This window comes from Pagrus pagrus (assembly GCF_965226575.1).
Source record: "Pagrus pagrus genome assembly, chromosome: 20".
Taxonomy (NCBI): Eukaryota; Metazoa; Chordata; class Actinopteri; order Spariformes; family Sparidae; genus Pagrus; species Pagrus pagrus.
In genome coordinates, this window is record NC_140207.1 from 1,310,406 (window position 1) to 1,324,682 (window position 14,277).

General features: G+C 43.7%; 1 protein-coding gene across 4 annotated transcripts in view; it reads right to left on the bottom strand.

Moving 5' to 3' along the window:
• The window catches only part of LOC311249175 (uncharacterized protein), a 50,926-nt gene that overhangs the window by 22,402 nt on the left and 14,247 nt on the right, over positions 1-14,277 (bottom strand). For 3 of the 4 annotated variants that reach the window (XM_084340004.1, XM_084340002.1, XM_084340003.1), the window contains 2 exons: positions 6,414-8,892; positions 1,672-1,845 (listed from right to left, as the gene is read on the bottom strand). In XM_084340004.1, the coding sequence (XP_084196130.1) occupies positions 1,672-1,845; positions 6,414-8,892 (2,653 nt within the window). The remainder of the gene's footprint in view (positions 1-1,671; positions 1,846-6,413; positions 8,893-14,277) is intronic. The other variant, XM_084340005.1, reaches the window with a different exon arrangement.

Here is a 14,277-nt window from a genome sequence, read left to right on the forward strand (position 1 = left end):
ATGACGTAAATGCATTTGCACGAACAGGCTAACTGCCTATCGTGAGGTGCCGCGAGAACGTAAGCCTTCTATAGTTTCGCCGCTCACACTTTTTTATTAAATTATTCAAACGACAAAGTAACGTCTAGATACTCATATTTAATGACTTTGCAAACAACACCCATTTCGAAGTTTAGTTGACATTTTTTTTTCACTGTCCCGTCATTGTCCCGGACCAAATATATTTGTGTCCCAGTAGGAATTTTAATGGTCCCCGGGACATCGGGACATCGTTAATTTCGAACCCTGCTCGTGAGCACGAGAAAAATATCTGGTGAGCACGAGAAAGTATCTGGTGAGCATGAGAAAGTATCTGGTGAGCACGAGAAAGTATCTGGTGAGCACGAGAAAGTATCTTGTGCGCTCCCCATGTCCCTTTAGGGGCTCTGTAGACTTCAGCACTCGACAGCAGCCATGATTCCACAATCAATGACAATTAACTCATTTAAAATACAACAATAAAAAATGCATTTGTTCCATATGCATAATCAGACAACTGTGCATTTGTAACAACATTTCAGATGAAATGGCTATCACAGACAGAATTAGTAATACCCAAAGTGCAGCCACAATGAGATATGTGGGCGAGTAATGTCGGCTTGTGAAGGCTGAGTCTCTAAGTCATCAAAGTGATGAGTGGGCCGCAGTTATATCCCCAGGATCATCAGCGGCCTGTCTGGTCAATGAAATGATCATTCTGATTTATAGCGGATGGTATGCGAGTGAAATAGTACCTCTTTAATGAGGAAATTAAAGAAAACATACTGTATGAAATTGCTTAATTTATGCCGGATCCTGCCTTCTTATTGAAGTTGGGCAATTCTTAACTAGTTGTTTGCCTTTGGATGCATTTAAAAAACTGTCTTTAAAAAAAGAGAGAAAAAGAGCAGTCAGGTCACTCGGTTACACCTGAAGTGTGTGAGTTTTGTGCACATCATATAAGCTATGCTGGCATGTGGATTCATACTTTCTGGTGTCTGATGGTAGTTTAGTTATGAACAAATTCACGTTGTCCTCTGTGGTTGTTAAAATAAGTATGATCATTGGTCAAATATTAGCCTTCCCTACCATCAGCCTCATTTTAACCCTATGCCTGTTAACTGGGCATACATGCATGATCATGAAGCCAGGGATTAGATTGGGAACAGAATGAATAGCTGGATATTAACTTTTATATATTTCTTTAGTATAAAAGGAAAAATAGGCTACTAAAATGCTTGAGGGTTCTTAACTGGGGCTATACAGATTTGTGACATGGCTATAGCACCCCATAGCCCCAGTGTAGCACTGTCCCTGTTTCCCAGGGAAGGCAGAATGGGTGGCATTAGATCATCAAATGCTCAATGCAAGGCGCGCACACCAATTTTATTTTGTGAGAATCTCATTTAATATCTTTTGTATGTTAGTGCCCTCCGTTATAGAACATCTACTTCAGTCCCTATAATATAAGTAATCCCTTTTCACTGAAAAATACATTTGGAGTGACGCGTTAAACACCTTTTAAGATACTTGGATTGAACTTTTTATATTTCTTGATGTCTGTGCTCAGCCAAACCCATGAAAAAAATGAAGCAAAGAAAATATCACACGTTATTTAAGGATTTAACAGCACCAGAAAGACAGCAAACTGACCTCAGAGTCTCCAGTCTACAGTTTCGACTCTCCAATCCGGCAGATATCTTATTCACTCCTGAATCCTGCAGACTGTTGTTGCTCAGGTCCAGTTCTTTTAGGTGGGAGGGACTGCACTTCAGAGCTGAAGCCACAACTTCAAAGTGAGCATCTGAAAGTCTGTAGTTATGAAGTCTGTGAATACAGATACATGTAAAATCTGTTATCTTGAAAGTAAACGGCCTAATATTTTCAATATAGAAACAGACAATAGATAGACCTATTACAAATTTACCCTAATATACCCATCATTTGTTTTGCGTTGCCTCATTTGAATAACACTTCTTTTCCCTCTTCTCCCATGTTTGGCACCAAAATGCCAATTTTTGTTCAACAATGATTTAATCACTAATTTCCAACATGCATACACAGTAAAATATTTGACAGCCAATGCATTGACATAAATGGTTGATGATTGATGTAAGAAAATAGAAGAGAGGAAATGAGTAGCTTTGCTTGATTTTTCAGCTGCCTTTGGCATCATTGATCATGAGTAAGTGATGAAAGAAAATAGAATGTTACGGCTTCTCCCAGTCTGTACTACAGCTATTTAATAATAGTTATGGGAGTTAAATAAGGAAAATGGCATATGGTATGGTGAAGTTATTTTGAGGTGAAACATGAGACATGGAGTGCCACAGGGGAGTTGTCCTGGGCCACTGTTGTGAACAATTTTTACGAATGATTCAATCAATGAGTTAGAATCAATGATTAGTGTTTTGAACACAAGTCTAGATTGGGAGTTAAAGTTGGCTGTTGATCAGATCAACAGTAATGAACTTACTTTGAATGTGTCTAAAACAACCAGTTGTAATGGGAACAAAGTACTCTTTATGTTTAAAAGGTTAATCTCAGTATACTGTAAGTACCATTTACTGCAATTCACTCTATTCCCGTCTCACTCAATACGATCTTTCCAAACTTCAACTAGTTCAAAATGCTGCAGCAAGACTACTCACAAAATCCAATAGATGGGTCCCCATTTTGTAGAATCTCTACATTGGCTACCTGTACGTTTTAGAATTGATTATTAATTATTTGTTTATTCTACTTATTTAAAACATATTTGGGTTTAGCCCCTGATACTATCACAAGCTGAATAATCCCCTTATGAGCCTGAATGCAATCAGAGTGAGGAGAGTACACATGTGTCTTGTTCTCCCTTGTTGATCACCACACTGGAGACAAGAGTGATTGAACATATTAAGTCAGCTACTGCAACTTTTACAGGGCAGCTGGTGGTGATGCCACCACTGGCTCTGCCCTTTCCCGACCCACCCCATGGACCAACCTTCCATTAATGGCAGGTTTGGTGGCGGAGGCACGACATCACAGCTTCCTTGCTGCTACTCCACAACTGGCCGCTTGCATCCTAATGCAGTTTTAGGGGGAGTGATTATTTGACTGTACATGGACATAATGGATGGACAGGACACTGAGACAGTTATTATTTCCAGTTCTGCCATTTCCATTTCCGCTTATGGTCGTCAGGGATGTGAATCCATCTGCCCAGAAGGATACAGATTTCTTTCAGCAGAGATCCAGAAACTGTTGCAGAAAAAGGCTGAGTCTGTCATTTCTACTCATGGCAGGCAGAAAGGATTTTACTCTGTACACTTCCTGATCTTGTAGAAGACAGGAGATTTCAGACCCATTTTGGATCTATGCATTTTGCATCCTTAACCAGTGCATCAACCTCAAGACATTTTATATGCTAATTGTTCAGCGATTAATGGAAATGGTTCAACCAGGCGACTGGTTGACCACCATTGACCTGAAGGCTTGCAGGCTCTCATGGCAGCAATCCATCCTCTGGTACCACTGGAACTACTGCATATGCAATGCATGCAGAGGTGGTGGTACTTGGATGCAAAGAAGCACAAGCGTTGCTTGGTAACTACTCCCCCTGTGCAGGGTGGGTAGGGTCCTGGCTAAAAAGAGTGATAGGTGGTGTGTGGCCTCTGACAGAAGACCAACACATCAACCGTCTTGAGCTCCAGGCGGTATTTTCGGTTCTCCAATGCTTCAAGACCCAGATGCAGTGTAAGTGATGGCCGACAAGCGCACTGCAAAGGCCAACATCAACAGGCATGGCAGAGTTCAATCTGCTACCCTGTTGAGGATGGCGGGAACCATGTGGATGTGGGCTAGAGCTGCACGATTCTGGAAAAAATGTGAATCACGATTTTTTTGCTTAGAATTGATATCACGATTCTCTGGCACGAATTTTTTCACAAAATGTTTCTTGCACTGATGAACTTTAACAAAACAAAAAAAACATTGCTTTGGCAGAGGCATAGTAGTAGCCTAGTTCTATCATTGGAAGAGAAATGATTTTTACAAAAGTAAAAAAAAAAATTGAGACATGCGGCTGATAACAACTTCCCCTTATCATCATATGCACATCAAACAGTCTGATTTCCTTAGAACTTAGAGCATATGGCCCTGAACATAGCACTTCAGAATTGAACGCTCAACTCTTGAATCTTTCATTGTATTCTCTACAAGGATTTTTTTTTAAAAATGGACTTAATACCTCATCAACTTATTAGCCTTTTTAAAATTATTATTATTATTACAATAATTTTTGTTGTGGTGATACAAATACAATACAGTTCATTATTGTTTCTCGCTTTCGGGGTTTCGAGGACGAGATGTCCACGTTCCCTTAGGTTTAGGTTTGTCAGATTGCAGTGCTGAGGTCCGACCCAATCCCTGCGGTGCCTGGGGTCGTAATGACGGTCAGGTCTGTGACAAGTGGCACGGGCATGTTCCTACAGGCTGCACTGACTTTCCTTTTGCGCATACTGAGAAGTAGAGATGTCTGTCATGGCGTCACCAGAGGTACCCGTCTCTCCTCGACCTTTCTTGAGCTCTCCCTTGCACCCACCACATTCCCCTCAGGGATTCAGGTTGAAAAGGTGTGCCTGCTGGAGTGTCTCTCGAGAGATTGATGGGGATGCAATGGGATGCTTTCCGGCATTGTTCAGAGTACCCCGCTTAAGCCTATCGAAGATCCTTCCGCTGTAGTGATCGGACTCCACTGGTGCGGACCACATGGAGGGGTTTATTACAGCGGGGGAACACACCCTGCTCTGTACACCTCACTTAGCTTGCCTGCATAAAACACTACAATAAACTTCACCACAATAAAACTTCACCACAATAAATCCAAACAAATCAAATCAAACCAAAAAATCACTCACCTAACAGCTCACGTGTTGTAAAGACGCTTTACCATAGGCTGAGGGAGGAGGCAGCGGCAGTGCTGCGTTTGGGGGCGCTTGAAAAAATCCAGGAGGAAAATGGGAGCATTTGTTTATGATGCAGCTCAACATATAAAATGCTTCAGAATCGCCGCGTGTAGAAATGACATCGTGTGTATGTGTGAATTGAGATCGCGATTTTTTAACGATTAATCATGCAGCCCTAATGTGGGCCTCAAAGCAACTGTTGTCTCTAAAGGCTCTCCTCAATAATGGGGCTGATGAACAGTGATGCCACGTCATGCAGAGGGGCAGGCCCCTCCCAGACGAGGGAAGGCTTCGCCCTGAGGTGGAAAAGCAGATTTGGACCAGGTTCAGGAAGGTGGAAGTGGATCTGTTTGTCAACCGATGGAACACCCACTACCCACAATGGTTTTCCCTGATGCTGCAACACGAACCACCTTTAGGTGTGGATGCATTAGCTCCTTTTGACAAGAAGGAGCAGCACCTCTACTCTGAGCTCCCTCCAGGTGTCTGAATTGCTTACCCTATTTTGAAGGCTGAACCCCAGTGGAGATACTCATTTCAGCACCTTGGACCTGTACCAGTCATACTCCAGAGCAAATCCAACTCTGCTCAACTCCCCACAGTAAAAGTGGTGATGGAAAAGCAAATCAGCGTGGCTCAGTTTGACTCGGCGCGGCCAAGAGTGGTAGAAGACCCCTTGGGGTCAATCAAAGTCCTTCTCCATAGCCTCCCCAAACTTCTCCCGCACACAGGTTTGCGCTTCAGCAGCCGCCAGAAGGGCTGCACAGCTGCAGCCCTTCTGGCGGCTGCTGCTACAGAAGACCCCTGGGCCAACTAAGCCCAAAAGGCTTTCCTCCTGCTTGCATGAACGACTCAGGACTTATGACAGGTGTGTGTCAGTTGTGTTGCACCTGACCCACTCTGGGAATGATACATCTCAATCTGCTGCTTGATGACCCTGGCAATGAGGTGTACAGGGTGTCAGCTGCATGTCTGTGGACCCCTGCAAAGTTAGGCCATGGCTCTACCCAGTTCAGTTTCATCCCTAGATCTATAAGCACAGGTGTAGCCATCTATCTATGGATACCACCACTCCTACACCGATTGCTGGAGAGGTTGTAGTATGGCAGTCAGCTGTCTCGCTGCCCATACCGTGAGCTCCACATGAATTATTGTAAACACGTGCTAATTGGCTGGTAATGTTTACACAAATTTCAGTGGGGAATACATGCATGTGATTGGAGGAGAGTATTCCAAATTGAGCCCAGTAGAGGGTGCTGCCTAATCTAATCAAATCAAATCAATATCGTAACCTTTGTTTTCAGCTCGACATGTATATAATTTCAGATGGTAATGAACAACATCATATCATAGGTTATATATGCATATCTGTGAAAAAAGTAAATGTTTGATAAGCACAACAGTAACTCTACATTGATTTTTTTAATCAATAATTATGCATGCACTCACACAGCCTTTCTGCAGTTCCTCACAGCTGGAATCAGTCTCTGTCGTCCCTCCTCTGATGTGTTGTACTTCCTCAGGTCCACCTCATCCAGAACCTCCTCTGATATCTGCAGCATGTAGGCCAGAGCTGAGCAGTGGATCACAGAGAGTTCCTTCTCTGATCTGTTCTCTGACTTCAGGAACTGTTGGATCTCCTGATGGACTGAGTGGTCGTTCATCTCCATCAGACAGTGGAAGATGTTGATGCTTCTGTCAGGAGAGACATCATCTCTGTTCATCTCCTTCAGGTTGTTGATGGCTCTCTGGATGGTTTCTGGACTGTTGTCTGTCTGACCCAGCAGACCTCCTAAGAGTCTCTGGTTGGACTTCAGAGAGAGGCCATGAAGGATGCGAACAAACAGGTCCAGGTGGCCATTTTTACTTTCAAGGGATTTCTCCATGACTCTTCCCAGGAAGACTTTCAAGGAAGAAAGAATGTCATCATGATTGTCATGATAATGACAATTTGGATTTTTGATATTTGGATAATCTTTTTCGTCGTCATCTTCATCATAATCATCATAACGAGAGTCATGATAATTTTCTTCATCTTCGTCATTGTCGTCATCATATTCATGAAGATCAAATGCATCATCATATGATTCTTCGTTATAATCTTCATCATAATCATCATAACGAGAGTCATGATAATTTTCTTCATCTTCGTCATTGTCGTCATCATATTCATGAAGATCAAATGCATCATCATATGATTCTTCGTTATAATCATCATAATCATCATAACGAGAGTCATGATAATTTTCTTCATCTTCGCCATTGTCGTCATCATATTCATGAAGATCAAATGCATCATCATATGATTCTTCGTTATCATCTTCATCATAATCATCATAACGAGAGTCATGATAATTTTCTTCATCTTCGTCATTGTCGTCATCATATTCATGAAGATCAAATGCATCATCATATGATTCTTCGTTATCATCTTCATCATAATCATCATAACGAGAGTCATGATAATTTTCTTCATCTTTGTCATTGTCGTCATCATATTCATGAAGATCAAATGCATCATCATATGATTCTTCGTTATAATCTTCATAATAATCATCATGACTTTGATTAAGATAAGTCTTTTCAAGAGATGAGGTTTTCTCCACCAGAAAAGCCTTCAGCACCTCTGTGTTCCTGTTGGTGTAACAGTTGAAGATGTAGACTGCAGCCAGAAACTCCTGAACGCTCAGATGAACAAAGCAGTAGACTGTTTTCTGGAAGATCACACTCTCTCTTCTGAAGATCTCTGTACAAACTCCTGAGTACACTGAGGCCTCTGTGACATTAAGACCACACCGCTCCAGGTCTTCTTGGTAGAACATGATGTTTCCTGTCTCCAGCTGTTCAAACGCCAGCCTCCCCAGCTTCAGAAGAACTTCCCTGTCAGCCTCCGTCAGCTCCAGTGGACTCGTCTCATGTCCCTCATCGTACTTCTGCTTCTTCCTCTTTGTCTGAACCAGCAGGAAGTGTGAGTACATGTCAGTCAGGGTCTTGGGCAGCTCTTCTCTCTGGTCTGTAGTCAACATGTGCTCCAGAACTGTAGCAGTGATCCAGCAGAAGACTGGGATCAGACACATGATGTGGAGGCTCCTGGAGGTCTTGATGTGTGAGATGATTCTGCTGGACAGATCTTCATCACTGAACCTCCTCCTGAAGTACTCCTCCTTCTGGGCGTCAGTGAAGCCTTGTACTTCTGTTACCCTGTCAACACATGAAGGAGGGATCCGATTGGCTGCTGCAGGTCGGGAAGTTATCCAGACGAGAGCTGAGGGAAGCAGCTTCCCCTCGATGAGGTTTGTCAGCAGCACGCTGACTGATGACTTCTGTGTGACATCAGACACGACCTCATGGTTCTTGAAATCCAGTGAAAGTCTGCTTTCATCCAGGCCGTCAAAGATGAACAGAAGTTTACAGACAGCGAGCTTCTCTGCTGTCACCTTCTGTAATGTTGGATGGAAAACATGGAGCAGCCTGAGAAGACTGTACTGCTCATCTCTGATCAGGTTCAGCTCCCTGAACGAGAGCAGAACCAGCAGACGGACATCTTGGTTTTCGGAGCCCTCTGCCCAGTCCAGAGTGAACTTCTGCACTGAGAAGGTTTTTCCAACTCCAGCGACGCCGTTGGTCAGAACCACTCTGATGCGTCTCTGTTGGTCAGGTGAGGCTTTAAAGATGTCGCTGCACTTGATTGGAGTGTCATGGAGGGCCTCCATCTTGGAAACTGTCTCCAGCTGCCAAACCTCATGCTGCTTATTAACCTCTTCACTCTGTCCCTCTATGATGTAGAGCTCAGTGTAGATCTTGTTGAGGAGGGTTCCACTTCCTGTTCCATCACTTCCTGTTACATCACTTCCTTCAGTCACAAGTTCACATCTCCTCCTCAGACTGATCTTATGTTCATCTAAAACCTCCTGTAGATCACTATCTGCTGAAAGAGAAGAAAAAAAATGCCAATCTGCTGATAAGTCATCAGTAATAAAATACTAAGAGAATATACAGTATAAAGAAAGGAGGATTATAAATTCCTGTTTGAGGAAACATCAGAAAAGCTCCTTTTGTAGGTACAAAAAAATTAAAATTGTGTGTTTTTACTCCAAGGTCATCTGTACTTTTTAGTTATTAGTTGCACATTAAAAACATCATTAAAATGTGGAGGAAATAAAAAAATATGTTTATCTTATTTGTATTGCTCGATTTAAAGAAATGGATTTAAACAATTTGAAAACGTATCTGAAAACTAAAAAACAATTTAAGAAAAAAAAACACCCACTGGTCTCCGTCTTTGTGCCTTGAATACACCACTCCACCATGTGGTTACTGCTTGTATCTGGTTACTTTCGAACAGAAGTTTGGTAAAATGTAGACTAGGTTAAACTGTCTCAAAGTACTTTCACCTTCACACTGTACTTAGTTGAAGTACTTAAGTACATATATTACTGTGAACTTGTGACATTAAACTGCAGTTCACTGTTATATGCTTGATGTTCCTCTGAAGATAAACTCTCAGTCTGGCTGTATGTTTTCTCCGCTGTAAGCTCTGAGCTCCGTTTGCTGTTCGCTCAGTTTAGCCACACACACACCTCAGGACTCTGCTACCCAGCGACTGCTAGTAGCTCCCCTGCCGATTTCAATACTGATGCCAGTGCCCTCTTTTTAGAACCAGCACAACACATTTGCAAGGTCCTGCCAGCAAGCCGTTTATGACTAATGGGATAGATGGACCAGTCTCTACATTAAAGGGGACATATTATGCAAAACTCACTTTTTCCTTGCTTTAGTATGCATATTTGCGTATCCGGAGTGCCTCCCCACCCCTCAAGCATGAGTTTCGACAACTAAGTCAATATTTTGTACCTGCCGGAGTCAGGAATTGAGTCTCTAAACAACCCGTTTGGATTTCACCCGTTACGTAACAGTCCGGGTGATTTGAATACTCCAGCCGTCGCGCTGGCTATCTCCTCCCACACTACGCAAGCTACCTGGACGAGGATCCCCCATTTTCTCGTTCTCGCTTCACTTGTACGCGACAGCCTGACCGCTACCATGTACAGTAGGTACTACTTCAAAGTGGCCATTTCACTCGCGGGGAGCGAGATTCACGCAACGTGTGAAATGTCAGTGACAACTGTAGCCACTAGGTGGAAGCATAGTCCTGAATTGCAGCTCAAACGATTTTGGGACAATTCCACATTTGACCACAATGTAGCTGCAATGGAGAGTGGCGCTGTTTTAGGCTACAGGTAGAGTGAATGGAGAGGGGGACTGCTAAACCGTATCAGATTGATTCAGACTGATTGTTTCACAGCGGTGGGACACCTCAATTATCTGGGTGACCTTGGATAATCACTTGCGTTTTACAGAGCTAAACTACATTAGTTGTGTTTTTAAGGAACATTTGTTTACTGGTAAAATTGCCGACCTGAATTATTGTCCCAGTCCGCCCCCGTGAGCCTATATCACGGCCTGACTGGATGTTGCTTAAATATAAGAATAGCCTATAATAATATCTGATACCCTAAAGACATCTGAGGTTGTGATTTTCCTCGCTCTGCAGCCACGGCTAATAAGCGGAGGCAGAAACAATTACGCACAGCCTACAGAAGTTTCAACGTCCATACAAGCATTTAAGAAATGATTCTTATCAGTTCCATAATTCAGAGAGGATTTTTACTCAACGAAAAAATGTATAAAGATCAGCTTTTAGGTTGAAGACACGACAGCAGCACCTATGTCCAGACGCTGATGTGTGATATGACTAACGTATAGCTCCCCTGGTAGAGCAGCTCCCTCAGTAAGCAGAATCTCGCGCTTGTATGAGTTCGAATCTCAGTATAGGCAGTAACTTTAGTTAATGTGTTTTCTTTTCTCATCATCATTATGATCACATATGGCTCCAAGTTTGCGCAAATAAATGAGCAAATGAGCATTAATTCTCCGCTGGCCGCGGCACCAGCTTTCCTGCTTGTGTACATAAAATACATTCAATTCTGACACCACAACTGTAGCGTACCGAATATCAATAGATGATAACCAGAAAAAAAAAAGTTCTATTGATCTGATTCACCGGCTTCATGGATGTCGGAACTATTTTCTGAGAGGGGGGGCGGGGGAAGCACGCACTTTTATCAATGATTAAGGATTTGATTTGAAGTTATTTTATAATGGCGTGCAGTTATAAGAGAACTAGATGGATGAACACGGCATCTTTATTGTTAAGAAAATGAAACTTTGACCACTAAATCAAGCCATTTAAGGAACAACAGCATTGGCGGCGTTTCCCTGTTTCGATCGTTCTTATGGACTTAAGAAGGCTCTTAAGAAGGGTTCGCCCCGTGGTCCCCCACCCCCCACAAGTGCAATTAGGCTACGCATGTATCGTGTGTGTGTGTGTGGGCGGGGTGTGGGTGCGGGTGTGTGTGTGTGTGTGTGTTGACGGCCGCGTAGTGCTTTCTACCGATCCAGCACGGATCCACCAGGGAGGGATTGTGGATTGGAATGAGGGTGCCATCCATGGCATGGGGCAGGAGAATCGGTGTCACAGCTGCCACACTCCGTGACACCGATGCCTTGCTGAGGCCAGGGCCACCCCCCACCACCTCCAGGAAGCTCCCCACTGCGTAAAAACGCAGCGCAGCCAGGAGCTGCACCTCCGGGCTGAGGCCAAAATTGCAGCGGGTTGCTCTCTGGATGTGTGGAGACACCAGAGTGATCAGCCGTTGGATCTCCGCACGGGGCAGCCAGTACTTTGCCTGGACAGCCCGGTCTGACAGCACCTCCAGTGGGGAGAAGTGCTGACGCACGTATGCATTTATGTAAACCGTCTGGCTTCGCGCACGGCGACGCTGTTGGTTCGCAGCGAGAATGTGCTGTATTGCAGCCATGGCTTCTCACACGCGCGGACTTTGGCAACGCATTTATATACTGTAGAGTAGCAGGTGAAGCCTCTCTGGATGAGGTTCAGCTGAGTTTAATTACATCTGTTTCCTTGATATCTGTGAAATGCCACAGGGTTGTTGTATTTTTATGTGTAGTACTATAAACTCATATATGCAGATGTGTGTGGAAAACTTAAACGTGTAATTCAATAACAAGTTTTTTTTTTCTTCTTCTATTAACCTATGTTTCTTGCGCCAGTGGTCCGCAGCTATGAGCGCATTTCAACAGTGAGCATTGTTTTATTATTTCGAAAAGTGGAGGATGTAAATTTCCCTGATGCGTCCTGATCACTGAGCATTCGGTCGCTAAGAAGGCTGTTAAGAGTGGGTCAGCTCGATCTTACATTTCCTTCTTAGTGAAAGATCTTCTTAAGCTAAGAGCGACTCTGGGAAACACATCCTTCTTTCACAGCGTTCTTAAGAGCGCTCCTAAGAAGATCTTAGCACTTAAGAGCTCCTTAACGAATCTGGGAAACGCGGCCATTGGCAGGGCCAGACACAGCTTAATGAGCTTCTCCACCTCCGAATGCAGGATGGACACATCCTGGATGGTGCTTACTTCTCGTCCCCTACACACATTCCGTATTATTCAGTATGGGGGAATGCAAATGTTAAGGCATCTGGAACAAGTTCGCTTAACTGGAAAGACCACATCCATCCCCCACACTTTTGAAAAGCTTGCTACGCCAGCGCCCCCACCCCCACCCCCGCGCGCTGAGGACAGCAAAGAGGTCTGCAACAAATACATTGATCACTTGGCCAAGGGATCTCCTCCTGCATGGAGACTGCTTCAGGGACTCACTCCGCTTTAAATAACCTTCTGTATATCCGACTACTGTGAAGCTGCTGATTATGTATTTTAATAAAGCTAGAGAAAACTGTCTGACATGACGTGGCGTCGTTCTTTCTATAAGCCTGTTGTAGAAAATATAAGGAATAGAAAGCACAAATATTTGTGTTAAATTCTGACACCACAACTGAAATAAAGAAAGCCGGTCATAGACGTCGGAACTCACGCACCCCATCAGCCTCCCTACCCACGGGAAGATACGAGAAGTAAGCACCATCCAGGATGTGCATATGGACCTGGTGCGCTCCGAGGCGGAGCGGCGTTTTGATCAGGAAGGACTCCGCATAGCTGCAGGGCGAGAGCAGGCAGTTCTTGAGGCGGCTCAGGGGAAACGAGTGGATGTGGGTTCCTCGGAACTGACCCCCTTTCCACAAGAGAGGTGGAGAAGCTCATTAAGCTGTGCCTGGCCCTGCCAATATCTGTCGCGGCATCCGAGCGCTCTTTCTCAGCCTTGCGCAGGCTGAAAACCTGCTGCGCACCATGACGCAGGAGAGACTAACACATTTGACCGTTATGAACGTTCACAGTGACCTTATGGATGAAAGCGATGTCTCGACCCTGCTTAAAATCTTCATCAGTGGGTCAACTGAGAGAAGGTCCACTTTTGGATATGCATGAAAGCCCTGAGTCAGGAGCGCAGACTTTTCTTTTTTTCATTCAAGGGTACAAATAATGCCGTTATGTTCCTTAAATGGCTTGATTTAGTGATCAAAGTTTCATTTTCTTAACAATAAAGATGCCGTGTTCATCCATTCTAGTTCTCTTATAACTGCAAGCCATTATAAAATAACTTCAAATCAAATCCTTAATCATTGATAAAAGTGCGTGCTTCCCTCGCCCCTCCCAACAAAAATCCCGCCATCTCAGAAAATAGTTCCGACGTCCATGAAGCCGGTGAATCAGATCAATAGAACGTTTTTTTTTCTGGTTATCATCTATTGATATTCGGTACGCTACAGTTGTGGTGTCAGAATTTAATGTATTTTATGTACACAAGCAGGAAAGCTGGTGCCGCGGCCAGCGGAGAATTAATGCTCATTTGCTCATTTATTTGCTCAAACTTGGAGCCATATGTGATCATAATGATGATGAGAAAAGAAAACACATTAACTTTAGTTACAGCCTATACTGAGATTCGAACTCACATCAGGGAGCGATTCTGCTCACTGAGGGAGCGTCTCTACCAGGGGAGCTATACATCAGTCACAACGTGTTCATGTGTCTTATTTATCACCGACCCACTGCCCCAGCTGACACACATCAGCGTCTGGACATACGTGCTGCTGTCGTGTCTTCAACCTAAAAGCTGATCTTTATACATTTTTTCGTTGAGTAAAAATCCTCGCTGAATTATGGAACTGATAAGAATCATTTCTTAAATGCTTGTATGGACGTTGAAACTTCTGTAGGCTGTGCGTAATTTAAAAGGCTTCATAGTGAAAAAAATCATTCATCTCATCCGCCATCAACATCATCAACAACTCACTAAGTTTGTCCTTGCTAGAGGGACCCTGTAGCGACAGGCCGA